Source organism: Simochromis diagramma, unplaced genomic scaffold (genome assembly GCF_900408965.1).
Source record: "Simochromis diagramma unplaced genomic scaffold, fSimDia1.1 OVJJ01000131.1, whole genome shotgun sequence".
NCBI classification, from domain to species: domain Eukaryota; kingdom Metazoa; phylum Chordata; class Actinopteri; order Cichliformes; family Cichlidae; genus Simochromis; species Simochromis diagramma.
This window is the reverse complement of record NW_024387200.1, coordinates 5,922,435-5,949,374: the sequence shown is the minus strand read 5'-3', so window position 1 is coordinate 5,949,374 and position 26,940 is coordinate 5,922,435. Positions and strand designations below refer to the sequence as shown.

Here is a 26,940-nt window from a genome sequence, read left to right as displayed (position 1 = left end):
TCAAGAAAAATGCAGGTAGGGCCTTAGTTAGTAATTTAAATTAATGTATGAATGTCTCAACATGTAACACGACTTTCCTAAGTGCCTACAGTTTCAAACACCCTGCAAAAATAGCACTGCTGATATTTATGCATTTCTTCATAAACACAGCCTGATCTGATGGATTTTTAAAAAAATATTATTTCCATCAACTATTTATAGTAAAGGTCAGGTGTTACACAACAATTTCTGCTTCATATGGCTGGGATCGTTTATAATAAAGCAGCTCTCCTTCAGATAAATGTGCTCGATCTGAGTCGCAGTCCATCAGGACTTCACAAAGCCCCCAGCAACTTCTAATAGAGGAGTTTTGGTAGAATGCTGACTATTATTGAAATGAACCAACTGCGTCTTTGTTTTAAACTAGCACATTGTTAGTACACCAGCCGCAAAACTGACGCCAGCGTATCCCATTTAATAAATATGGGCCGTCAGTGGCTGATGGAGTGGCGCCTGTGCAGATTCTTTGCGGCCTGTAAACTCATCAGGGCAGGCCAAAACAGGCCTTGGGCCAATCATTAGTGTCAGTCTGAGTCATTATGTGTTCATACATCCAGTCCAATTACGCAGACTTTTTTTTCCACATGGGTGTCAATTGCACAGCTTACACATCCTTACCATCATCTCTGGTTTGACAAAAATACCCTTTTCCCCCTGAGTGCTGAATTTTGGTGGTCCAGGGATTTTTATTTTTGTCACCATGGCCACTGCCACTTTAGTTGTATGTGGTATTCTAATTTCATTAGATACACAACAATGGAGTATTATTTCTTCACTAACCTGGAGTGCTGCTTTGCTCCATTGTCCAGAGCACTGTAACTATTTGCTGAACTAGAGCATCTTTACTTTAAGCTGACCAGGCAAAACTTTTCATCCCAAATTACTGTTGGTATTTATCTTCTGGCCAACAAATAAAGTCTTTACAACCTTAAACATACAACTTTATTTACAAAGACTATTCAAATCAGGACATTCTTAAAAATAAAATACAGGATAATGTAGTGGCAATTATTTTCACTAGGGTGAACTCTAACATGGTGTTTCCAGAGCAGTCAAGCTCTCTTTAGAGCTTTACAATAGCTGCCTTCCAGTTAACTTTGTGCAGATTAACATGTCTTTGCAATATCATCACATGTCTATTTATTTTCAGCAAGGCTATTCGTGGCATCTCATGCTTTTAATTTTCATCAGTCCGTTTACCGAAACTACAAACAAATGTGTCAGTGAACTAACTAAAATGCACAGACAAAAGGCACTAAAATATCAAACAAGTCAATTTTTCTTTTTTAAATTGAAGTTTCTACTTATCCATAATGAGAAATTTTTTTTCCATTCACACAAGAGAACCACACTGTTACAAGCTGATGCACATAAACAGGAATGTAATGGCCTGGTTTTTCCCCCCTGCAGTTTCGACTATTTGATAAAACAGAAGGAAGGTCATTTCTGTTTCTCAACATTTTTTCACAGTTTCGTAACCAAAACGACATACAAAGCATCTGAACACAAGTTCCTGGAGACTGTTTTCCTGGACACACAAGTTTAGCTAAGCACTGAGAATGAGCATGCAGGTTTCGTTTTTTATTTGATGATTTGTTCCAGGTTCAGTGGCTAAACAAGTTTCTCCCATACTCTACAGGCTCTGAGTGCAATCATTCTATATGTTAGATTTAGTGACTTAGCGCAGGTGCACGTGCCAACCATAATCAGAAATGTCCTTGTGAGGCTTCAGATTTAGTTGCAATTTACATGTTGTGCACCAATGACAGAAACTGTTTATTGGATGAATTTGTGAGTGAGTCATTTCTACCAAAGTGTCCAAGGAGGCTGCTTGGGAAACGAGGCCAAAGCAGAAACATTGACAGGAATTGAAATGACAGCCCAAGGCAGTGCTTGTCTCTGAAGAGATCTTCTGATCATCATCCTAAAAATACAGAAAGAGGAATGGTGTCCCTGCTTTTCATAGGATAATTGCTCGAATGCAACAGAATTTATATATATGTGTGTGTGTGTGTGGTGTGTGTGTGTCTGCATCTCTCACCCATCCCGTCCTAACAAGAAAAGAGCAGGTATGCTTGGTTTGGCAGTGCTTCCATCAGTGACCATGTCAAGGTACTGACTGTCGTTGTCCTCTGCGTTATCAGCAATAAGAACTGCTTTTCCTCCTGCTTCCTCTACATTTCGGGCTTTTTGTACAAAGGAGCAACCTCTGAAGTTTAAAAAAAAAAAAAAAAAAAAAAGCATAACCAGTTTAAGATGTGCTCTCAAAGCTTGTTATGCACTATGTTATAGCAAAAACTTTCGAAGTGGACAAATCTACAAACTGGCAAACAATTTGCTAAAAAACAGGATTGCACTGGCAAGCTCAGCAATGCCAAAATGCCTGAAAGAATGCAAAAGAAAACTAAAGTAAATTATCACAGATTTTTTATTGGTTAAGAATAAACCCTTCACAACATCTATCCAAGAACAACACCACTCATTGTCAAGGTCTAACCTAATTAACAGAAACATTCATGAACCAAAATACACAAAGTGTACAACAAGCTGCTAACCACATGTTAAGAACAAGGAGGCCAGATTAAACTGGTTGACTGATAAAAATGCCTGATCTGATTTAAAATCTACTGCACTAATGTAGGGAGGCAAGTAGGGCTGTTCGATATAACGATATATATCGGATGACGATATAAAAACGTCTATCGTTTCATTTTACGCTATCGTTTGTTTCGTGGTCGCAAATAAACTGTTTACGGCAATATTTTTTCATCGTTTTGATGGTCACTGTAGTGGCTATATTAATTTCTTAAAGTTCTCTCTTTCTCTTATATTTTATATAACCACACTATGGACGGACAAGCGCCTGTTTTTATGCGTTGTGGTTAGCAACAACAACGGTAACAGCATCGCTTGTCCGCTTGTTTATGTTCCACATAAACCTTTCACAATAAAGTTCAAGAGCCTGTTGAGACTTTTCAAAATAAACTGAATCACGTGAAAGAGCAGATAGTTTACGGATGTGAATTAAAAAAAGAGCCGCCAGGTGCTAAAAAAATAAACCTTATACTCAAACGTTAGAACAGGCTTTTCCCCGCAGCACGCCGTGTAATAAATACTCACAAAGAAAACGGTGGCCTTTACAAAGGTTAAAACACTCGACTCCAGCTACATGACGCACAGCTGGAAAAAACTTCCCGCAAGACGAGCTGCCCGAGATTCACAGAATTTACAGAAAATGTTACTTTTTGTGATTTATATCGTTATCAGACGATAGAATTCTTATATCGGGATATGAGATTTTGGTCATATTGCACAGCCCTAGAGGCAAGATTACAAATAATGTCTTACTGTCCAAAAACTTATGGACCTAACCTAAGTAGAAGTGACAACAGTTCTTGAAATACTATCCTGAAGTTAAGCAGTGGCTATGCTTTCTTTGAAACTCTGCTGACTGTATCATTGTTGGTAATAATGGGTAAATGCACTGTTTTGACCAAAGATTTTTGACCAGAATAACAGCTCACTGAAGTTTCACTTGGTATCATGGGCTCGATTACAAGACTAAGGAGTTTTAAAGTCAATGTCCCGTGTTTGCCAAGAACTCCCCAGCTATGATGAATCACTTTGCGATTGCGCAATCATGACTTTTAACTGTGTCAGCATATTAAAAATTAAAAAATGCTTTCAGTTATGTTCTTTAAGTAAGAAATAAGAGTTCAACAACAGGGCAGGGCTGTCCACTACTCAATGTGAAATTATCAGTCTCAGAAAAGTTACAAAAGGGGTCCCCCCCCATAAATAACAAACCCTCACATGAACAGATGAAAACACTGAGAATAATCTTTAATTTATCCTTTATTTGCGCCTCTCTGATTTCTCTGCCTGTTACTGTTATTCTTGTGTCCTTTAAGTGCTGTACTGCCAGAGGTTGAAAGGGATTTTTGAGTATTTTCTCACAAGTAATTGTTGCATTTGGCTCCACTATAATGCAAGGTCTTTAAATTATAACATGGCACATCCTGAGATATCTGAAGATGTGAAACAGTCCTGGATCTGGTTATATTCCGATAGAACCGGATCAGCTGCTAAGTGTAGACAGCAACATGTGATTTTCACTGATATCACAGTTAATGGCTGTATTATCAGAAACAGACTGTATGTAATTGCCAACTTGACCCCATACACACAGACTGATTCGGGCTAATGGTAACATTTATGGCAGGTTTTGAGATAAGACCTTTGGTATACTAGACCAGCGGTCCCCAACCCCCGGGCCTCGGGACCGGTACCGGGCCGCGAGAGTTGAGGCTCAGGTGTGAAATGTATGGTTTTCAGGGTTTTCAGCGTTATTTTGTTATCGTTTTTATCGTTAACTCTGTTTTCTTGGGTCTTTCACGTGTGTTATGAATAAATCTCCTTTTTTTTCGGGTACCGGTACTAGTTTTATTTGTTTGTATTTATCTGCGACACCTTAAAGGCCGGTCCGTGAAAATATTGTCGGGCAATAAACCGGTCCGTGGCGCAAAAAACTGTTGGGGACTGCTGTACTAGACGACCTCATTTTGCAACAAAAAACAAATAACTGAAGTCATAATTTTATCTTATTGGATAAACAAATATGGCAAAGATTAACTTTGAAGACAATTTGCAGTTGAAAAAGGGATAAATTAAAATACACGTTATTGAAATACAATAATAAAAAAAAATTAATTAAAAATATCGTATCATGAGTAAGTGAACTATTGTGATAATAAGCATCGTGGGGCATCTGTTGCTTCACCCACCTCTTTTGCAACATATGCTCACATTTTAAAATCAGTAAGTTTTTAAGCCAATCCGACGTGGTTGAGCAGAAAATGTTCTAAAATCTTGATGATTTGAGATGGATAAACTTTAAGCTAAAGATAAAATTAGCTGCCTTGTAATTAGGCTATCTCCTTCCCTACACTTTGCTGCTAGAATGTCCAAGGTTATATTCTTCAGTTCCTAACCCCTGGTTTGTGTTCACATAGTTTACAATTCACAATGGTACAGAGGCATGTATGCGTACCCCCTTTCCACCAGGATCACTTGTCCTTGAAGGATCTCTCTGTCCGTCAACTCTGAGCATCCATCTGCAGGGTCTGCTGGCACGAGAAAATCTCATCGTAAAATGATGTCTGCGGGTCAAAGGAGAAGGAAAGAGTATGATTAGAGGGGAAGGTGAAGTGTGCACCTGAGACTTTAAAAACATTTGATTATCAAATTATTTAACAGAAGACTGAGGCCTCACGAAGTGCCTCCAAAGTCTTTAGCAGGTGCAGCACTGAAGAGGTAGCCTATCTCCTCTGGACTGATGACCCGGAAATACAGCAGTTCATTGACCCCAAGAGCTGAAGGAGGTCCGAAAGAAGCACTTATCATTGCGTGACTTGTTTATATCAGAAATATTAATAAACCACAAACACTGCGCGGAATATGCCAGACAGAAACCATAAATAAATGCCACAATAAGCCCCTTAACTCAAGTCGCTGTTGTGCAAAAAGAAATGCTTAAAAAAACAACTCTTGCAGCTAATACGAACAGTTAGCTGTTAATTTCAAACGTTCCCATTTCTGTTTTTAGTCTCACCTGACAGACGACTGAACTGCATAAAGAGACTCCAGAGGTATAAAGCTATCGCTGCTGTTCGACAAACCTTCCCCATGTTCAAGGCATTAGTAAATCTCCCTCGCGTTACAGAGATGAGACTGTAGTGTGTCTCTTTGTGTCTTAAGACAGTGCAGCGTCCATTGTCGCTGTGCTTCTGTCAGATCGCCAACCATTTCCGCCGTTCTCTTTCCGCGCATGCGCATGTCCCAGTTGTAGCTTCTGCTATGAGGCGACTGGGTAAGAAGTTGTGGTGCTCTTTTAGCACCAGTTTTTCAAACTACTGGTAAATGTGTCTCTGTGTTTTATTGTTATTATTATTAACATGCCTGCAAGATGCATATGAATATGTATGATGTTTATGAAGCTGGCAGTTACTTATTTATCACAATGACCTAAAAGTCATTAGTTGATCTCCCTATCGTGTACATCATCAGAGACTTTGTTAGGTGCACTTTGCTTGTACTGTCACCTTTTACTTTAAAAACTCCCTTCATTCTTCATCCTCAGAGATTTAGGTTCATTTTGAACTTATGGCACGATATGGCTGCCTCGCTTCTGTCAGTCTGCCCCAGGGCAGCTGTGGCTACAACCGTAGCTTGCCTCCAACAGTGTGTGAATGTGAGAGTGAATGAATAGTGGTATTGTAAAGCGCTTTGGGTGCCTTGAAAAGCGCTATATAAATCCAATCCATTATTATGTCTGCATGCATAAATGCACTGACTTGCTGTCATGTGACCAAGTGTTTTAATATTTGCATTAACAAGCAATTATGCAAGTGCACCTAATAAAGCAGGTGTTTTTTCTCTCTTTATAACTTCCTGACCCAAAAAAACTCTCGTGTCCTTCCTGACAACTTAATTGCTGTAAGAAATTCAATACCAGAAAAAAAATCAGGTAGAGTGTTAAACTAGAAAATAAGTACCTTTAAATCTAGGGGGAAAGACAAGGGAAAACTATAGAACCACACAGCTTGAGGGGACAGCACAACAGAGGGAGATACACAGGAGGAGAAGCGGGCAGACAGAGCACACCTGGGGAACACAGCTGAACCAAAGTCAGACTGATGAGACAGGGGAAGAAAAACTAAACATAATACACACGAGACTATCAAAATGGAACAGGAAGTAACACACAATGAGACTCAGACTAAGACACATGGGCTTGAAACTGGGACTGGGGATAAACAGACATGGAAACGTGACAGATTGGAGAGACAAAGGAGCAAAACACAGAACAGACAGACACGGGTACATGACTGGAGAGACTGAAGGAATGACAAAACACGGATATGAGACTAGGACAGATATGAACAGAAATCAAGAACTATAAATACAAACTTAGAGGCACTGGAAAGTAGCAGGTTGTCCCATTTTACTGTATTGATTTAAACTATTTGCCAAAATGACAGAAATCAAATCCCAGTTAAATGAAAAAACAAAAAAATGTAATGCCCTAATAAAGGTTAATAAAGCTCATTTACATGTGAACTATCCACAAGCCTGCATGGCAAAACACAAACATTTATATCTATAACAGACAAGTCAAATACCTCATTAAAGTAAAGTTATTTACATAACGTAAAAAAAATAAAAATAAACCAACCAACTAAAACCTTTCTATCATGCTGAATTCATCTGACAAAGATGTAAAGTTTGTCAGTGTCTCTTTGAATCCCATTTCCAAATGCATTTATAAAATCTTTTAACCAAAGTATTCTAAATTTTATTTGACAAAACAAGCACATTAGTATTTATAAATGATTTCAACTGAAGACATACAAAAATCATAAACAGACAATAGAAAAAAGCTAAAATCAGATCAGTCATAAGAACTTATATGTCCCAAATTGTGTATTCAGTAAAGTCTGCTTTGAAATTTCTTCTTATTACAAACTTTAGTGGGAATAAAATTCCTGCATTTTTCATTTATCTACCAATTCACAATCAACCAAAAATATCACATAAACATTTGCAAATTTTGTTATTTATAAAGTTTGCCGTTATTTATAAATGTTATAATATCACATATGTACTATTATGATGAAAAAATCATTTCAAAGCTGGACATTTATAATTATAATTATATAAAATAACAATAAGAATAAACTTAAATACAGAAAAGTTTTCTTTTTTAAAAAAGTGTTAGCAAATCTTTAAGGGTTTAATATCTCCATAACTGGTAAATGAAGGATATATGGTTTGTAAGGGAATTAATTGATGATGTCATGTAATTTATACATTTAAAAAAATCAAGTATAAAATCCTTACCATCCACAGTATTGAATCTCGACTCAAAATCAATATAGTTTAATAATTACATTTCATATATAAATCTACTCTCACCAAATGTATACACTAGAACACTATCAATCACTGTCCATGTTTTATTGTGGATAATATTTCCCACTTGAGTTAGCGTGCTTCTTCCTTTTTCTCTTCTCTTCCTTGCAGTCATTGAAAACCTCAGGCGACAACTCTGGGCAACAATATTTTTCAGTTTTTTTGCATCGGCATAGTCGATGTTTTCCAGTTTTCACCTGCAATGAATCAATGACGTATTATTATGTCTGAAATGATAATGTGAACATTTCAAATGCAATGCTTGGTTTACAAATATTAGCAGTCACACCTATTCAAGTAGTAAGTAAGTAAAGTTTATTTATTAAGCGCTTTTCGTAGACAAGCAGTCACAAAGCGCTGTACACAAACGTCAAAATAAACAGAATGTTAGGTACCAAATTAGGCAATATAGACAATACAAAAGTAATACTGCATTCACACTATAGCACAATATTTTTGTGCTATATTTTGAGGGGTTTGTGTGTCCCAGGGATCCCACGGGCTATGTTGTCGGGGGCTTTTTGCCCCCTGGTAGGGTCTCCCATGGCAAATTGGTCCTGGGTGAGGAACCACACAAAGAGCGATTCAGAAGACCCCTATGAGAAGACCATCAAGGGAACAGTTTACCCTGCCCGGGATAGGGTTACCGGGGCCCCGCCCTGGAGCCAGGCCCGGGGAGGGTGCCCAAGGGTGAGCGTCTGTTGGCCGGGACTTAGTCCATGGGGCCCGGCTGGCCACAGCCCGAAAAAGGGGGCATAGGCCCATCTTCCTGCAGGCCCACCACCTGCAGGAGGCACCGTAGGTGTCAGGTGCATCAACCTGGATGGGCGTGACTGGGAGAAACGGCCTGTTATTGGACTTCTGTGCAAACCACAGTTTGGCCATAACGAACACCATGTTCGAACATAAGAGTGTCCATAAGTGCACGTGGCACTAGGACACTCAAGGCCGCAGGTCAATGATCAATTTGAAATCGTATCATCAGACCTAAGGCCATATGTTCTAGACACTTGGGTAAAGAGAGGGCTGAGCTGTCAACTGATCACCACCTGGTGGTGAGTCGGATGTGGTGGCGTGTGAGGACACTGGACAGACCTGGTGCACCTAAACATATAGTGAGGGTGTGCTGGGAACACCTAGCAGAGGCCCCAGTCTGTGAGATCTTCAACGCACACTTCTGGCAGAGCTTCAACAGCATTCAAAGGGAGACTGGGGACATTGAGTCTGAATGGACCATGTTCAGCATCTCTATTGCCAAAGCCACTGCACTGAGCATGCTGCTGCAAGTTGCTTGGTGCCTGTCGTGGTGGTAACTCCTGAACCAAATGGTGGACACTAGAGGTGAGGGGAGCCACCAAGCTGAAGGAGGAGTCCTATTGGGCTGGTTAGCCTGTGGGACTTTGGAGGCAGCTGATAGGTACCGACAGGCCAAGTGGAATGTGACGCAGGCAGTGGCTGAAGCAAAATCTTGGGTGTGGGAGGAGTTCAGAGAGGCCATGGAAAAAGACTTTTGGACCGCCTCAAAGAGATTCTGCCAAACCGTCAGGCGACTCAGGAGGGGAAAGTGGTGTGCTACGTGCACTGTGCATAGTGTGGGTGGCACTGCTGACTTTGACTGAGAAAATTGTCGGGTGGTGGAAGGAATACTTCGAGGACCTCCTTAATCCCACTGGCACATCTTGCGTGGAGGAAGCAGAGTCTGTGGACGAAGGGGATGACCTACCAATCTCTAGGGGCGAGGTCACTGAGGCAGTTAAGCAAACTCCTTTGTGGCAGAGCCCCTGGGGTGGACGAGGTCCACTCCGAGTTCCTGAAGGCTCTGGATGTTGTAGGGCTGTCTTGGTTGACACGCCTCTACAATGTTGCGTGGAGATCAGGGGCAGTACACCTGATTGGCAGACCGGGGTGGTGGTTCCCATCTTTAAGAAAGGGGACCGGGTGATGGCCTCAAGCTCGCTTTGGAACGGTTCGCAGCCAAGTGTGAAGCGGTGGGAATGAGAATCAGCACCTCCAAATCTGAGGCCATAGTCCTTAGCCAGAAAAGGGTGGAGTGTGCACTATGGGTCAGGGATGAGTTCTTTCCCCAAGTGGAAGAGTTTAAGTATCTCGGGGTCCTTGTTCACGAGTGATGGGAGAAGGGAGCGGGAGATCAGGAGACGGATTGGTGCTGCGGCTGCCGTGATGCAGACGCTGTCCCGGTCTGTTGTGGTGAAGAGAGAGCTGAGTGTAAAAGCGAAGCTTTCAATTTACCGGTCGATCTACCTCCCTACCCTCACCTGTGGTCACGAGTTGTGGGTAGTGACCAAAAGACAGAGATCACGGATACAACTGGCAGAAATGGGCTTCCTCTGAAGGGTGGCTGGCCACGCTGAAGAGATTATATCTCTTGGCTGGCCTGGGAATGCCTTGGTGTTCCCCCAGACAAGCTGGAGGAGGTAGCTGGGGAGAGGGACCTGGCCTCAAATAAGAGGAAGAAGATGGATGGATGGATGGATGGAGTTTTCAGTATGCTAACTACTATGTGAAAATCAGTATGCTCTGGTAAAGCTTTGATAACCTATCCTGGATTTTACTGTTAAATATTCCTGGCTGAAAAAGAGCTAAAAAAAAATTCAAATTGTATTGTGTGTTGAATATATGTATAAATTACTTGTGTGTTGTATCTATTACAAGAATTCTTTGTCCTTTACTTTTGAAAGTTGTCATTTTTTAAGCAACCTAATTGCAAAAACTGATTAAACAGTATGTGGTATGAGAAAAAGGTAAAACTTGTTACTATTGCTGGAAATAGCAATATGTTTTTGTTTAAAGCAATACGGGCATCTGTACTACCATAAGGTCTACATTCACACAAGCTTATCTCTGGGAATGATGTGTTTAAATGAAAATATTAATATTTTCTAAATAATATTCTAAATTTAAAAAAACTTTAAAGCATTTACATTTGTTTCTCAGTATCAATCCTAAGAACTTAACAGTGCATGTAACTTATCAATACAACATAAGGCATGTACTTATAAATAGGCTATAGTTCAGACATGTATATAAACTATATTTTTATATGCATGTATATTCCTCTTCTTTCAGCTGCTCCCTTTGGGGGTCACCAAATTGAAATTTGATGCAGTTAACTATGAAAGGAAAACTCAGTAGACCTACATGCTTCTAGTAACTAAAGTTTCATGACAAAACACATAAGTGTAGGTTTAAATACCATTGCATTACAGAGGAATTCTAGAGTTTCTTTTCTGTTTTGGTCAGTCACTGCACGCATGACATGAGCAACACATAAATGAAGTAGGAACGTATAAAAGGAAGGAAGCTCAAAGCTCTTTTAATAGCATGCTGATTTGCACTGTGGCAAACCACCAAATACACAGAAACGCCAACTCACTTGCACAGAAGTAACAAGAACATAAAGAAAAATGTGTGACCATTGCTCAAAGTTCAGCCTATTCAATGGGTCGTTCAAACTTCTGATTCATGTTTGAGATTGTGTGCTACGCAGATTTTCCTTAACCTTGATGTCCTTAAATGAGCAAAACTATAGAAACCCTTGAAACCTCAGCTGACTGCTAAATATAATTTCACAGTGAATCACACACCCGTCTGTGTTTTAAGTTGGGGCTGGAAGGCTAACAGTAGGTTTAAATATATTTAGTGTCTACGTACATATTTAGGTTTCCATTGACTTTCCCACAAAAATTTGGTCTTACTAGCCACCTATTTGGGGAATAATAGTGCATTTTTGGTCTATAATGGTGTTTACTTTACTTACTATATGTGTAATTTCAAATAAATAAGTATAAATAAGCATTTAAATAAATAAAAGTTTGTGTCTTAATAAATAAAATCATTATAACAAGTGTGTTGGACAGATCCTTTGAAGTAAAGACAAAACAAAACCAAGTAGAAACAGGAGGAACACATGGCAAAAAACCACAGGGACACGAGAGGACATTGCAGACTTGTAAGAAGAGATAACGAGCAAAAGCTGACAGTGGTGGACTCAGATAATATCAGTAGGTTACATTTTTCCAGGGAGTCCACTGACTCCAGTTGGAGAGCACCAGTGAGTCTCTGGAGCGAACCCTGAGCTTGCTGATTTTCTTTGGTATCAGAGTAGATGATGAATGTCCGGTCTAAAATCAGACAAGAGATAAGAGATCAAAATGCAGTGGCTATAATGACAGACATTTAGATCTCATAAGATTTTGTTTTAGTGTAAGATTGTGCATACTTGGCCATCATCTCTAAGCACATATTCAATTTGGTGCTCCAGACTGAAGAAGCTGTAAGGTGCTGACCAGGTGGATGGTGGAGCAATGGTCACATTCACGTCCTCGTTCACTAACTCACACTTCACAATCTGGGGACTGTCAGGTTCAACTAAGAAGAAGAAGAAACAGTAAATAATATCGTCCATGTGTGTATATAAAACAACAATTTAAACACAAACATATGTGTATATATATTTAACATGAATCCATTTGCCTTTAGATTCAGTTAATGCATTAACGTTACTGTTTCACTTAAAACTTTATCATGCATGGACTGCATACATAGACTTTCTTTTTCATCAGAAAATGTTTTCAAAAGGGAAAAGGTGCTTTGTAGTTGATAGTCTTCTACTGAATGCCATTGATGTAGCTCAGTTTTACTCAGCTTACCAATGTCTCTGAGATAAAATCTCTTCGATGTCCTGAAAACGGACAGATCATGTATAGCCTCAGCAGTGAGTTCAAGCATGGTGCTTTCCTCTGCGTAGGGTGAGAGGTCGTGAGACATCTCAAACTGCAGTTTCCCCTCTGCGAGCCGCCGACTGCTACTAATCCACTGGCAGGACTCTGAACTTTTACTGCTAATAAAACAAGCAGTAAAAAAAAAAAACAGAAAACAAAATATAACAAAAAAATCAAAAATACACATATCTCAGGTGGTTCGTCTAGTTTGGGCATCTTAACTGTAATTTGTCTAGGTTATTATTTCTTTCTTTCTTTTTAAGTTTTAAAATTTACCAGTTATGACCCAGTCCAAGACGCACTGCTGTGTATCCATTGCCTGTCCAAGTGCAGTTGAAGTTACAGTCATAAGACTTTGCCCGACAGTTAATGAGAGAATCTGTAATGATAAACAATATCTTTAAATTCTAAAGTAATTTAAATGTTTGGGTGAAAAATGACAGCAAACATCACTACATTTTGTAAAATGATACTTCACAGAATGGTTAACTTAAAGCCCTAATCTCACCTACTAGAGAGAGAGAGAGAGAGAGAGTGTGTTTTACCCAAACTGTCAGGCAGTATAAAAGTGTCTTTATTAGTGCTATATGTTGACTGTGTATTAGCAATATAGGTTCCCCTAGTTGAAAAAGTCCCATCATTTAGAGCATGTGAATGGTAGGATGAATGAAAAATGAAAGAGAAACTCACCACTTGTGTCTTCTTCATCAGCCTTCAGCAGCAGATAGGTTGAGGATAGCATCTCTTCACCTCTCCAGCAACTGTAGTCACCCAAATTTGGTGTATCAATTTTTGACACGGTCAGGTTCTGACCATTTAGCTCTACATTTTCTTCATCTTCTAGTGGAGCGCCATTCAGCTTCCATGTGATGATGTCGTCAGGTTTTGAATTGCAGGTCAGTGTGTAATTTTCATCACTTTTTGCCACCTCAACTACACAAAGATAGAGAAGATAGACAGATAGATAGACAGAGAAGAAGTTAGTAGGTGAAAATTTTAAACCACAAATGAATATTAGGAAAATGTTTGGATCATAAAAAAAGACATACAGTTTTCTGGAAAGTGGTTGAGTTCGTGAGCTCCTGTGAGGCTGATCATTAGAAGCCCAAATGTCCACAGTGGAAAGGTCATCTGAGGAATTGTGTGACAGCAAAAAGCATTTATTGAAAAACAATTCATCACTTGCATTAAAATAAGTATCGTGTGATTTTTAGTGAAACAATATGTAAAGTGACTCATGGAACATTCAATTGGCTCAAAGTTAATTTAGTTGAGAAAATGCATTGAAAATAGGTAATTTGCTTCTTATTCTGTAATATAGATATGAAATTAAACTAACTAGAATTTAATTTATATATATGTATAGATAGATAGATTTATATCTGGAAAAGAACTCACCCTGAAGTGATGTCAAAAGCAAAAGTGCAGACGTTCTGTCACCGCGATCTTGATGATTGTATGGTCTAACTGCCCACAGAGCAGCAACTTTATATTGCGATGCATGATACACATCATCGACACCTCCACCTCCAATGTGACACTTTGGGAGAGAGAAACTGACCGATCTAGTAAGTGATAAGAGTATGCACATTTCCTCTATACTGCTTTGCATGTCAAATTTTTTTACACAGCAAAGCTGTGACTTTCGTACAGGGGACTAAAAGATAAGAAATGTGGGTGTTCAGTAGGGTGGGGGGTTGCCCTTAGCCTTTAAGGTGAAATACAACAGTATAATACAATGTTTGATAAGTGCTTATCTGAGAATGGATTTAAAAAATAATTTTTAAAAAACCTATTGCAATCACAAAAACAGGACACACAACACATTTTATGTTCAATATTAATGCGACCAAACATTTTCTTGGTTGGCTCTTTATGTGCTAACACGCACACAGACACACTGGTTCCTGCTTCTCAACTTTCAGTTTTTATGTTGGTTTTTTTATATAACCAGGGCTGTAAATGTGGGGCAATAGCACTCCTTGGTATCAGTCTATGCAACCTGTGAATAGAACAAAGAAGCACTGATCTTTCAGTCATCAAAAGCTAATGTAATACTATAACATAAACAACATTTTGTTAATTCAAAGTCTTTTGAGAACAGGCTCAACCCTATTGACATTAATAAATACAGCTGGTAGCAAAAAATATATCAGTCACTTATGATTAAAAAAAAAAAAAGCAGAATAAATGTGACATTTATGACTAGTAACCACCCTTATCCGATCAGACAAACCTGGGCTAAAGGGTGCATTTTTTCTGTATTGCTCTGAATCACATGCTGACTTTGCTACTGATGTTAAGAAATCCATGATCCACAGTAAATGCCTGTTTTTATAGTGTTTCTCACAAAACAAGCCGCTAAAAAATGTTACAGAGAGGTTACGAGAACAAGCTATTTCCACTATTTCCTCGCTCTTTGCAGTCAGAATGATTGCTCAGCTCATTGCAAAACATATTGTGAGATTAATCCAACAAAATTGCAAAACATAAGTGGAACATTTCTTTTTATTAGCTGCTTATATTTACACTGTCTTTATTGTAATTCCAGACTGAAATAACAAAAAAATGATCTAACATTTCTTTGATCAGATAAGCAAGACAGACCAAAACTGTTCTTTAAGAGGTTTCCCCCCATGATATTATCATTGTCATGCTCCCAAAACCTCAAAAACATGCACACACATTACACCGGAAAGGAAAGACGGACACAAAACAGGACTTTCCCTCTCATTAGTCATGTAGACCAAATGTCAGCTATGACCTAACTAGACCTTTAACTAACACTTTGGTCATGTTTTTTATTCTCGCACATACTATGCACACATCAAATGCTCCCGTCATATCTTTAACTATGTGAAAGGTACTTCCACAAAACTGTAGAGGGCTGTATTATTATTGGGTCTCAAAAATCTTTTCTGCCTTTCTACATGCTGGTTAAGGTTAACAGAACCTATGTCCAATAAATTCAGAGAAAATTGTTAGGCACTTTGAAAAGAAATCGTTTCAGGTTTCAGTTCCTCAAAAACCTAAAAAGCCGTATTATTCATTAATCATCTTTCATGCATGACTTCAAAGAGCTGAATAGTCACAGTTGCTCAAATTATTTCATACTTTGTGTTTTTACAGTTTATCATACAATACTTGAACCTAGTTTCTACGACTGAACTTAAAGCTTATTTTGATCAGAAATATTTACTTACTAGTCATTGGACTTTAAAGGTCAATCAGAGCTCATAAAATAAGGTAAAGTTTTAAAGTCCCAGTTAATTCAGTGTTACTTCCGCATGAACCCCAAAACTGAAAACATTTGTATCCACTCCATATTCAAAACTGTGCCAAGCTCTGAGATCACGTCAGTCCAGATAAGATTCTGACAAACAGGAAAAAAAAAAAAACACTATGTCAAGTGTGTTGTCAACATATTAATAGTGATTAAAAAAAATTAAAGAACAGAAGTACACAACACTGAAGAGGAAAGAGATATTTTTTGCTGTAAATGAGTGGAATTCTCTAACTTTATAGACCACATGTTCTATTTACATTAGTGATGGATGCCTTTTATTCTGAATAGAAAAAAACAACAAAAAAACACTTAAACACACTGGGGAATCCAGAAGAGGGGCTTAATATGGTACTTTCCATATTAAGAGGAACAACACTGCCTGTTTATAGAAGCATATACAGGTATTTTTCTACCCTGAATGTGTTTGTTTTTAACCTTTAGGATTATCAAACAACTAGAAAGAGATAAATATCATTTCTGCCTACACATGCCTCCTAATAGGTTACACACTTAACATTAGACTTTGTGTTTGGCCGCAAGCGTTTCAAATGTACTGTGGTGATAGCAAAATACTTTTCTTTTGAAATTTGAAAAAGAACAGCCAAAGCATATGATAAATGAGAAAAGTAATTTTTATTACATGATTCATTCCACCATAACATTTTTCCATGTGTGGACATCACAATGCAGAAGAGGCAGCGTGAGAAATAAAAAGGTTTGCACATTCCACTTAAATAATTTCACTCGTACTGCAGAACAAGTGACACGAAGGGCTTCGTAAAAGCTTCCATAAAAAGCTGATTTTACTTGTTTTATACCAACTGTAACACTTTGTGAACACAAAGCAAAAACAGATGAACAAAGCTGATGAACCTTCTGTGCCAAAGCACGGCGAGCCAGAAGGTTTTCCAAAATGTTTGCTGGTGGTTGTTAGTTTGCTTCATTCTTTGAAGCCTCATCAAAGTTTTCAACGAGATCTGAAAATGGAAAAGGGAGAATAGAGAGGGGTGTATAGCAGATCAAGACAAAAAAACAAAACCATTGCCCAAGTAAGAATAAGCCCTTAGATTTAGAATTGGTGGCAGAAGCCTGCCTTACACTCATATCCACATATGTTACTAAACATTTTAAACCAAATAAGGGGACACATATCCCATGTGATCAAGTCCAGGATAGACAGACTTGAATGTGATGGTTATATTTTCTTACCTGGAACTTCATCATCCTCCTCTTCAGCAGCAACCATGGGAGCTTTGTTGTCTCCTGGTGTTTAAGAATGCAGGGAAGGAGGAAGACAGAAAGATGTTGAGAGAAAGAATTCAAATCTACTGCAAACAAACAGGTCAAGAAAAGAGCACTGTGGGCACCTGGTTTAGGCAGATTCTCTGCTAATCTCCGGAGGCTGGTGAGACTGTCAGCTCCCAGCTGGTTTAGGATTCCCGGGAGCATCTCTGTGATCTGTTTGTTCTCAGCGTGTCCTGTGATTGTAAAAGTGTTGGCAGCCAAGGAGGCCTGAACCTTTGGGTTATTAAAGTGGATCACTGTCCCATGGTTTGTGAACATATTCACCTGAAGTGGTGGTGGGGTTGGGAGTGGGGGAAGAAAACAGTTTAAGGTAAGTGTAAAAGAAGACAATGCACAGTCCAAACACCCTTTTCCAACCATCTCTCGGGTCCTCTTCAGCTGACAACAACTGGTTTTCAGTCAGATGGCTTACACCACAGATTCTCTTTTATTTCCTTAAAAAAAAAAAAAAGCTTATCTAAAATGTTGTTTCGCTCCTCAGAACCAATGAAGTTTAACATTTAAAAAGTACTTCAGTATCTTAACATTGCTTATTAATAAATTTCAGCACTATAAATCCATTAAATGTGAATGACTGCCTATGATGTGCTGTACATTACAGAAAGAACCTGCTGTACCTCTTCAATGCCAGAGATATTGTTGACTCCCAGTTTCTTCAGGGAAAACTGCAGCTTCTTGTCATCTGCTGTAGCCGTTCTGTGCACCACCTTCTTCTTTCTGCGAGCTGACCCCTAAAGAGCAGAAACGTTAAGAGTCGATTTGAACTCACGACTCAAAGATTACACCCAGTTTCTAGCATATGAAACCGACTCACCTTGCCGCCTATGCGGACCTGAGCCTGCAGTTTGGCAAGCTTTTCCTGGTTCATTATCGACTCCTTCATCTAGTGTTAGACACAACAGATACATATATTAAAAGGTAGGTTAGTCTGGCTGTAAACAGTTCTTTTTAGCGTTTCCAGAAATTACTGTAGAATCTTTGTATCTTAGAAAAGTTGCCAAGGAAAGCCACCTGGGATTCAGTGCCAAGTGCCTTACTCACGAATGTCAGTCATTTGGGGGAAAAGAAAAGAAAAATCTCCCTTGACACAATTACTCAGAACTAAATTTGGTTAACTACTCATTTTTCATTTAGAGGCTGAGCAAGATGTGGGACTCGCGAAAATATAAAACATGCAAGTTTGTATGAAGGATCTCTCTGGATACCCTTATGACTAACACAGAAGCAATTTCTAAAACTATACGCCATCAATCGATGACATAAAACATGAAAACGGTAATAACGAAGTGCCAACTTCAAACTTCCCCAACTCCCGACCAGAGCTATGTTGTCTCAAGAAATTAACGAGAATGCACAACTGTCCCGGCCAAAAATAGCTGCACACCGCAAGTCTCGGCTGAAGCCCTTCATGAATCAGAGGTGGTCAGCTGAAGTCAGTGCCCTGAAACGTCATAAACCCACTTTCCCAATATGTTCGTACGATGCAAACTTCTGCTTTTTGATCAAACTCTGACGGCATGACACTTATTTATTCTAACAATATTCACAAATTATGTCAAAGGAGCTACCGGCTAGTTAGCAATTCGAGCTAAACAACTAGCCCAGGCCTCTTAAACTGATGTTAGCATTCAGGTACAGCTGATGCCTTCATTGCGTTAAAACCCGTAATACAACTGTGGAGGGGATGTTCAAACGTCAGGAGTCAAACTTTATGAGTCTAAGACATCTAAAAGGGGTAGACGGTAGTGAACTAACCTGAGAGTGTGTAAACACGCGGGTCACACCGTTGATAAGGGACAGGAAAAAGGAGCGAAATCCGGAAGTGACGCCTTTAGATGCCGGATGGCAAAAAAGCTTACAAATATGTCCAGTGATTTAAAAACAGCGTTAATCCCAGTGTTATCGAATAAAAAAATAGTTAAAAACTTAGAAAACAGCTACTTTTAATGTAGTTAAAAATATGGGATACTACTGACGATGATCAGATTTCATTAGCAGAAAAATACATATATTTACTTAATATCCAAATATTATCATTCTATTAGCTTTGTTACCAATCACATATATTAACAAAAATACATATAAATATAAAGGCTTTCACTTTAAGTATTCATTTAGTGAACATTTTACGGTATTCCACAACGGAAGTAGTCACGCATGTAGTCATGGCGTCCTCCTGTTCACGAGAGACAACGTGATTACTCGATAACATGAGAAACTTTTTGTTTACTTAGACAGCCAATATCAGTATCATCCAATTTCAGCATATCATAAGAAAAAACTACGTTTGCACTTCAGGACTTTTTCACTTAAAAGGTGAGAACCGTCCGAGCTCAGTTTAAAGAAAATGCTAGCTGGCTAAAGTGCAGTGTGCTAGCTAAGTTGTGCCTTACTGAACACGTTGGGCCACTGTCCGAGTAATTAACTGTGTTTGATTTGAATCTAATAACTTTGTAAAACTTTCAGCTATTCGAGAAAAACTGCATGTCTTCGATTGTTATGTACAACAAAGCGTTACAGTGAAGTAAAGTCGTTAGCTCGCCAGTTCCAATCTCGGGAAGGTCTAATATTCGAAGTAAAAGGTGGAGAGCACTCCAATACAGTCCGCGTTGAACAGAAAAAAGGTTTAATTCAAAACTGTTTAAATGTTGTTGAAAAATCACAGTGACACTGTCACATTCTGAATTCTGCTGTACTCCCAAACTGAAGCAAAATCATGTTAATGTTATCTAATCTGTTACAATCGAAATAGAATTTACCGTTTTAGACAGAAATGTACGTTTGGATATTGTTGGTCACAAAAGGAGTTCTTGTTTTTCTACCTGCAGTTTTTAAGAGTAAATATGTATCCCTGTTTTTATCCCTTATTTATCTTCACAGACGTAAAGTGATCAGCACAGAAATGGCTTCATTTAAACCCACAAAAATTCAAGTTTATCCAAAACTTGGAGAGAAAGTCACTCAAGACACACTCTACTGGAAAAACTACAAGGTAAGACTTTTCTCTCCTATGCGGTTTATTATCAACTAAAGGATTATTATCAACTAAAAATGTCCTTTATGGTATAATCACTATTTTGGTTTGTTTATTGTCCCCTAAAACTTGTTATTTTAAGACCATTCTATCTCAGTAATGCGTCATTGTCAATGTAATAGCTTAATAACAGAGTTACACTTTTCAGAAGACTAACTCTTCAGCATATTCAGACTTTGGAATTGGGCTATGAATAAATAACAAAATATGTTGAAAGAAAATGACTAATTTTAATTACTTTGGCACTGTGCTGTAGTTGTTTGCACTTCACCTCACAGTAATATGTCCAAAAACATGCTTAACTGGTGATTCTAAATTGACCATATTTTTTAACATTAACATGATTGGTTGTCTGCCTCTCCATGTTAGCCCTGAAACAGATTAGCGATACCAGATAAGACAACGGAAAGAAAATGGATGGATGACATTTACTAATAATTGCTTTAAATCCTTTTCTCGTTTTACTTTGTTTCTCTTCCTACAGGCTCCAGTCCAGATAAAAGAATTTGGCGCAGTCACAAGCATAGACTTCTCCCCGGTGACTCCACATAATTTTGCTGTGACAGCATTCACAAGAGTATGTTAGCTTTGCTTGTATTAATGTAGAATTTTCCACTGAGTTTAATCTGGGTTCACTTTAACAATTCTGGCTTATACTGGCTGCTTAATGAGTAATAAACTTTTAAGTATGCAGGATGTGTTTAAGATGTCTTCTAATTCAAACACTCATTTTGTTACAGATCCACATTTATGGGCCATTTTCCCAGGAGCCTGTCAAGTCATTTACCCGTTTTAAGGATACAGCTTACTGTGGGAGGTTCAGGTCAGATGGTCAGCTCCTTGTGGCAGGATGTGAGGACTCTGTCGTGCGACTATTTGATGTTAGTGGCAAGGTGGCCCTTAGGCTGTTTAAAGGGCACACAAAGTAAGTTTTACACAAGCCTCTGTCTGACTGTGACAAAGTGTTCTGTCATAGAATTTAAAGGAAGGGTTACAAAATAAGCTTAATTTCAACTTCCTGATGCACTTTGAGGTTACTACTATTCTTGGCACTCTAACTATCATCTAATTGGCTATGATGGCAGTTAGGAGGAAATGCCTGTGTATCACATTTTCTTTGCTCACTTTCAAATCCACATATAGCCTCTATAGCACTAATGTTGAAGGAACCAAAACAAATCATCACTATTTAAAGTTTGTGGTTTACAACATGTTGCTGTGTGGTGTTTTTATCTTTAATAATAAAATGTAAGTGAATTGTTGAGGATTCTTACTTTCAGCAGCCTAATTTCTTTCCTTATGTCACTTTCACCGGTAGTTACAAAAGTAAAAATCAAAACATGTTACTAATGACTATTGCTAATGATTTATTTTATTGTTTATTCAAACATTTTTGACGATTTCAAACTTAATTTCAGTCTCATTGGTTTATTACCTGTTCACCTGCAATACTTTTATGGCCCACCAGGTGGATACTCTCCACATTAGAAATCAATGGTCTACCACTAAAACCACAATGCTGATGTCCTGTTAAAATGTCTGATTGGCCCTGATGAGCTGGCAGTGTCTTATGAGGTTGTTTTTTTTAGTAAAGGAGTAGTTGAATGATGATTTCTTGAGTGATCCATCGACTGAATTTGATGATGACATCAAGAATTCTGACAGCCTGTATTTCTGTCTTATAAAAGTGCAGTCTCAAACGTGAACTGATATTAATCATGTCATTTGTTTTTTATTTTTTTTCCCAGGGCAGTACATTTAACAGACTTCACCTCAGATCGTTACCAGATCCTCACAGGGTCGGATGACTATACTTGTCGACTTTGGGACATTCCAAATGCCACTGAGCTCACCACCTACACAGAGCACACAGATTATATTCGCTGTGGTGTCACAAGCAAACTCAACAGAGATCTCTTCATAACTGGTGAGATAGAAGCTCATTTTTAATTGTGTGTGGAAATATCGAGAGGAGGACAGGAAGTTAACATTTTGCCCTGTTGGCATCAATCACACTCATTTTATATTTCAATTTCGAGTGCAATTTTTAACAACAGTCATGTAATGAAAGAAAAACATCTCCTGCACCACATAATGGAGGATTCAAGCAACGAACAGTAATCTCATTAATGTAATGTTAAGACAGAAGTACACTAATTCATATTCAAAGTCAGTAACTGCAGAAAAACTACATAATCTCACTCCAAATGCTACCATCTATTGTTGAATCAAGTGACGCTGCAGATGGCCTGATTTTGTGTGACTAACATTTGATGCTCTTTTTCTAGGATCATATGACCACACAGTGAAACTGTTTGATGCCAGAGTGGAAAAGAGTGTGATAACCATGGACCATGGCCAGCCAGTGGAGAGTGTCCTCCTCTATCCCTCTGAGGGACTTCTTGTGTCTGCAGGTAGTCACCAGTATAATTCATATAATTCAAACAATGACTGTCTGCTGAGCTAATTTTAAGCTTCACACCTTTTTTACTTCCTGGAATTAGTTGGCATACTTTTAGTCATCTGCAGTTTAAAATAATCCTTGTTTATCTTGCACTGGGCCTAGGGTGCTGCCCCTAGTAATAATCTATTGTCTGGAACTAGACATGGCTACGAATAGCCTACCTTTAAGCCAGTACTCTTCTTAGTAGATGGATGGAGCTGCTGTGCTCACAACCCTTTTATGAAATGACAATTTGAAGGATGACCGACACAAGAGTAGGAGAAAACTGTCTAAAACTGACCACTTAAACCCGGCTGAAACCTGGGTCTGTTTGCCTATACGGATTACCTGTACATATGCTGACTTCATTATTTGAAACTTTGGCCATGTTTAATATGAGCATCCACCATCCTAACACTACATATATTGTAGAAAATAAGGAAAAGCATCATAGACCGTGATTTAATGATTTCATTTTTATGTGCCAGTTCTAAGGCTGAATAAATGGGAAAGTTGTGCCAGGAATGGTATCTGGTGTAAAATCTATGCCAAATTATCCAGCTGCTATGGCAACTACTTGGAATAACTAATTTGTGTTGAGTACTTATTTAGTACTTGTTAAATACCTATTTAGAACTTAATTTTCTTGGACTACAACATGGGGCAACAACAGCAGTCCATTTCATGCTTCACTGTGGCTGCAGTTCAGACAAACGTTACAATATTTTTATTTTATTACGTGCCCTCATCCACAAACCCTACATTATATTTAATCATGGTTAACCACAGCATTAAAAAAACCTTCAATCCCTTTTTTTTCAGGAGGGCGCCATGTGAAGGTTTGGGATCTGCTAAAAGGAGGCCAGCCTCTGGTGTCACTGAAGAACCATCACAAAACTGTCACAAGTTTGGCTCTCAGCAGCAACGGGCAGAGACTGCTGTCAGCTTCTCTTGACAGGTAAATGTCAAACGCATGCACGTCTGTCATAACAAAGAAAGAGGAAATGTTCTAACTGGTGGAATCAAACGTCACAATGCTGAATATTTAGTTAATAGTACATGTGTAAATCATGTGCTTGGTTTTGTTCTGTGTACCTAGGGCGTTCATGAAAGGAAAGTTGATTTAATGCATGTCCCGTGTTTGTCTTTCAGGCACGTGAAGGTGTACAACACAACAAACTACAAAGTGGTCCACAACTTTGACTATGCTGCTTCTATCCTCAGTCTGGGTTTGGCTGTAAGTCATGCACTTGACCCTTTTGTTAGTTGTTAAAATATATATTTTATTTACTATTTCAACCTTTCTGTAGATGAAGTGCATTCACTGAGTATACCACCAACGTGAGCTTAGATGGGCGAGATCAACTATAAGAATTCATTCTGTTTCTTTAATTGATAAAAGTAAAACTCTGAATATCTTTTTCTTTTTAGCCGGATGATGCGTCCATTGTTGTGGGTATGACCAACAGTATTCTGAGTATCAAACACAGGAAAAACCAAGAAGATTCAAAGGAAATAGCTGGCCAACAGAGGCGCCGTCCATCGTATCGTGTCTTTGTGAAAGGGAAAAATTATGTCCCTAAACAGGCAAGTTCACGATTAGTAACACGTAGAAGGTGTGAAAATCATTCTCAGATGTAATGCAAGGTGTTAAGTGTTAACACGAAATCAGATTGACTCATGAGACTGTTTGATTTCTCACCTGTGATTCATTCAATTCTTGGTTCTTCTCTAGGATGATTATCTTGTCAGTAAGCCTGTCAAAGAACATTTGGCCAAATATGACAAGCATCTTCGAAGGTTTAACGTATCCAAGGCTTTGGATACAGCTCTGGGGGTATGCAATTTATTGATTTATAGTGTTATCTTTATATCATTGCTGAGGTGCCTTTTAGTCTCCGTGTTGTTCATTTTACAGTGGGCAGTACACAACAGTATGTGCAGTTATTTTGGAAAAATAAAAGTTTAAAGTATTATTGTGTTTAATGTTCAAAGGTATTGTTTTTTTTGTTTATAGACATATATCAGATTCAGAAAGCCTGAGATCACCGTGGCTGTTATAAAGGAGCTGGATAGAAGAGGAACACTGAAGAATGCACTGGCAGGAAGGGATGAACGAGGGCTCTCTCAGTTACTCAACTTCATCATCGGGTGAGATGCCAGAGAAAACTGAGCCATAATGTTAGCATTATGACCCCTCACAAACGAAGTGAATAACAGCCTCAAGGTCTAAAAAAAATTACACTAATTATTTGATCGGTCACTTTTGGACCACAGACACTTTTGTGTAGTTCCTCTAATTCTTGAAAGACGTCTCTCCAATTTTGTGTGTCTGCACTGCAGGAATTAAAGTGAACTTAGGGAGTTTTTTATTTTTATTTTAAGTACCCGTTTCAGGGTAAAGAACCTTTGGCACAAAAAAATCCCCTTTGACTGATGTAAGTGTGATTTACGAATTTGTAGGTCAACACTTGGTTCTAAAATACGCACTATTACTTTACATCTTTTGTCTAGTGTAGAATTTACAAATAGCTGTCTGAATTCTGAAAATGCTTCACAGAAAGTACCATTGCTCCCAGCGTTTTTTGTTCTTTTTCTGTTTCTATCATGGATAGTACCCCATATAAAACATGGGACACAACCACACGGTAATTACCACATAACAACAGTGCAACAACAGTGGCTGCATATTTAGGTTCTGTCGTAGGGGAATCTACAAAGATTCCCCATGGAAGTAGAAATCAGGTCTTAGCTTGCTCTATGTCTGTGCCTCAGCAGGTTAGAGCTGTTTTGGTGGCACAAAAAGTACCAAAAGAGAAGTCATAATGTTTTGGCTCATTGATTTGAATGCTTTGAGTTTTATAGTTTGCAGCTGTACAACAGATCCATCCATCCATCCATCCATCTTCATCCGCTTTATCTGAGGCCGGGTCGCGGGGGCAGCAGCCTAAGCAAAGAGGCCCAGACCTCCCTCTCCCCAGCCACCTCCTCCAGCTTATCCGGGGGAACACCAAGGCGTTCCCAGGCCAGCCGAGAGATATAATCTCTCCAGCGTGTCCTGGGTCTGCCCCGGGGCCTCCTCCCGGTGGGACATGCCTGGAACACCTCACCCAGGAGGCATCCTTGTCAGATGCCCGAACCACCTCAGCTGGCTCCTTTCGATGTGGAGCAGCAGCGGCTCTACTCTGAGCCCCTCCCGGATGGCCGAACTTCTCACCCTATCTCTAAGGGAGAGGCCAGCCACCCTTCGGAGGAAGCTCATTTCTGCCGCTTGTATCCGCAATCTCGTTCTTTCGGTCACTGTACAACAGATCATGCAGAAAAATGTTTCCCACATTCATTCTTTTTTTCTGTTTCATCCAGGAACTTGGTTGATGCCAGATTTACTCCTGTCCTCGTAACAGCAGCCGAGATGATCCTGGACATCTATCAGTCAGTCATTGGCCAGTCACCCGTGGTGGACCGACAGCTGCTGCGGTTGCAGGACCTTGTGGAGAGAGAGATCGAATTCCAGAAGGACCTTTTGGAGGTGTTGGGAATGTTGGACACAATGTTTGCTTCCTCCCTCCCAAGAAAGGAGGTGCCATGCTCTGGCATTGGCAGGTCGAATGGTCTGACTCAGGGAGAACAAAGCACCTCAAAACCACAGCTGCAGGTCACCTGAGACTTATAAGTTACTTTAGACTGGGTTTAAGTACCTTTAAAACATTTCTTAATGGACCATCAGACGCAAAGCTCCTGTCTAGGATGTTTCGAAAAAGAAAGGTGCAAGTTTTAAGAGACTGACGAAACCACAGTCTCACTCTGGTGATTTAATTCAGTGTGACTAGCACAATAAGGATCAGAGAGACCATACATTTACTGTATGAAGAATATCTGAATGTGTGGATGTAAAGCAAAGCATTTCTTGTATTAGAAATCTTATAATTACAAGTCGAATTGTAAATGCGAGTCTGTATGTATGGTAGTGGCTGAGTTCACTGTGAGTGTGTATTTTTATAATGTCTGACATTGGTAAATGTTTCATGAGCAAATAAAAAATAAGTCGTTTGTCATTTCCACACTGACTGATTATAATTGTTTAATTGCTTTGAACAACAGGCGCAGTAAATTTCCATTG

General features: G+C 39.0%; 4 protein-coding genes across 4 annotated transcripts; 1 reads left to right on the top strand and 3 right to left on the bottom strand.

Annotated features, from left to right (window-relative positions):
• Nucleotides 1–963: 963 nt before the first annotated feature.
• Nucleotides 964–5,854, bottom strand: LOC120745809 (protease-associated domain-containing protein 1-like). Its single transcript, XM_040050967.1, is given in 5 exon segments — nt 964–1,963; nt 2,081–2,248; nt 5,090–5,180; nt 5,271–5,411; nt 5,651–5,854. Coding segments are annotated over 5 exon segments (594 nt in total). The 5' UTR covers nt 5,727–5,854; the 3' UTR covers nt 964–1,845.
• Nucleotides 5,855–6,892: 1,038 nt separating this feature from the next.
• si:dkey-88e18.2 (interleukin-12 subunit beta) lies at nt 6,893–16,535 on the bottom strand. Its single transcript, XM_040050934.1, has 8 exons — nt 14,151–16,535; nt 13,802–13,883; nt 13,443–13,685; nt 13,029–13,131; nt 12,681–12,871; nt 12,251–12,399; nt 12,042–12,152; nt 6,893–8,207 (listed from the first exon to the last, which is right to left on the bottom strand). Exons 2-8 carry the CDS (start codon nt 13,881–13,883, stop codon nt 8,055–8,057), a joined length of 1,032 nt encoding a protein of 343 aa, XP_039906868.1. The 5' UTR covers nt 14,151–16,535; the 3' UTR covers nt 6,893–8,054.
• A 121-nt stretch (nt 16,536–16,656) lies between these two features.
• LOC120745785 (transcription factor BTF3-like) lies at nt 16,657–19,195 on the bottom strand. Its single transcript, XM_040050935.1, has 6 exons — nt 19,099–19,195; nt 18,158–18,226; nt 17,961–18,074; nt 17,406–17,607; nt 17,248–17,301; nt 16,657–17,015 (listed from the first exon to the last, which is right to left on the bottom strand). Exons 2-6 carry the CDS (start codon nt 18,224–18,226, stop codon nt 16,969–16,971), a joined length of 486 nt encoding a protein of 161 aa, XP_039906869.1. The 5' UTR covers nt 19,099–19,195; the 3' UTR covers nt 16,657–16,968.
• A 289-nt stretch (nt 19,196–19,484) lies between these two features.
• utp15 (UTP15 small subunit processome component) lies at nt 19,485–26,881 on the top strand. Its single transcript, XM_040050366.1, has 12 exons — nt 19,485–19,659; nt 20,224–20,335; nt 20,862–20,954; nt 21,118–21,302; nt 22,126–22,304; nt 22,666–22,791; nt 23,643–23,778; nt 23,973–24,057; nt 24,252–24,407; nt 24,556–24,657; nt 24,838–24,971; nt 26,184–26,881. Exons 2-12 carry the CDS (start codon nt 20,246–20,248, stop codon nt 26,482–26,484), a joined length of 1,587 nt encoding a protein of 528 aa, XP_039906300.1. The 5' UTR covers nt 19,485–19,659; nt 20,224–20,245; the 3' UTR covers nt 26,485–26,881.
• Nucleotides 26,882–26,940: the final 59 nt, after the last annotated feature.

Bases quoted from the DNA above. Each gene is read 5' to 3' on its own strand.
- si:dkey-88e18.2 (XM_040050934.1), bottom strand. From the start codon at position 13,883: ATGACCTTTCCACTGTGGACATTTGGGCTTCTAATGATCAGCCTCACA. The intron at 13,686-13,801 runs GTATGTCTTTTT...ATCTTTGTGTAG, and splicing joins CAACCACTTTCCAGAAAACT to TTGAGGTGGCAAAAAGTGAT. The intron at 8,208-12,041 runs GTAACCTACTGA...GATTCATTGCAG, and splicing joins AGTGGACTCCCTGGAAAAAT to GTGAAAACTGGAAAACATCG.
- LOC120745785 (XM_040050935.1), bottom strand. From the start codon at position 18,226: ATGAAGGAGTCGATAATGAACCAGGAAAAGCTTGCCAAACTGCAGGCT. The intron at 18,075-18,157 runs GTGAGTCGGTTT...TCTGCTCTTTAG, and splicing joins AGGTCCGCATAGGCGGCAAG to GGGTCAGCTCGCAGAAAGAA. The intron at 17,016-17,247 runs GTAAGAAAATAT...TTCCATTTTCAG, and splicing joins GGAGGATGATGAAGTTCCAG to ATCTCGTTGAAAACTTTGAT.
- utp15 (XM_040050366.1), top strand. From the start codon at position 20,246: ATGGCTTCATTTAAACCCACAAAAATTCAAGTTTATCCAAAACTTGGA. The intron at 21,303-22,125 runs GTAAGTTTTACA...TTTTTTTCCCAG, and splicing joins CTGTTTAAAGGGCACACAAA to GGCAGTACATTTAACAGACT. The intron at 22,792-23,642 runs GTAGTCACCAGT...CTTTTTTTTCAG, and splicing joins GGGACTTCTTGTGTCTGCAG to GAGGGCGCCATGTGAAGGTT.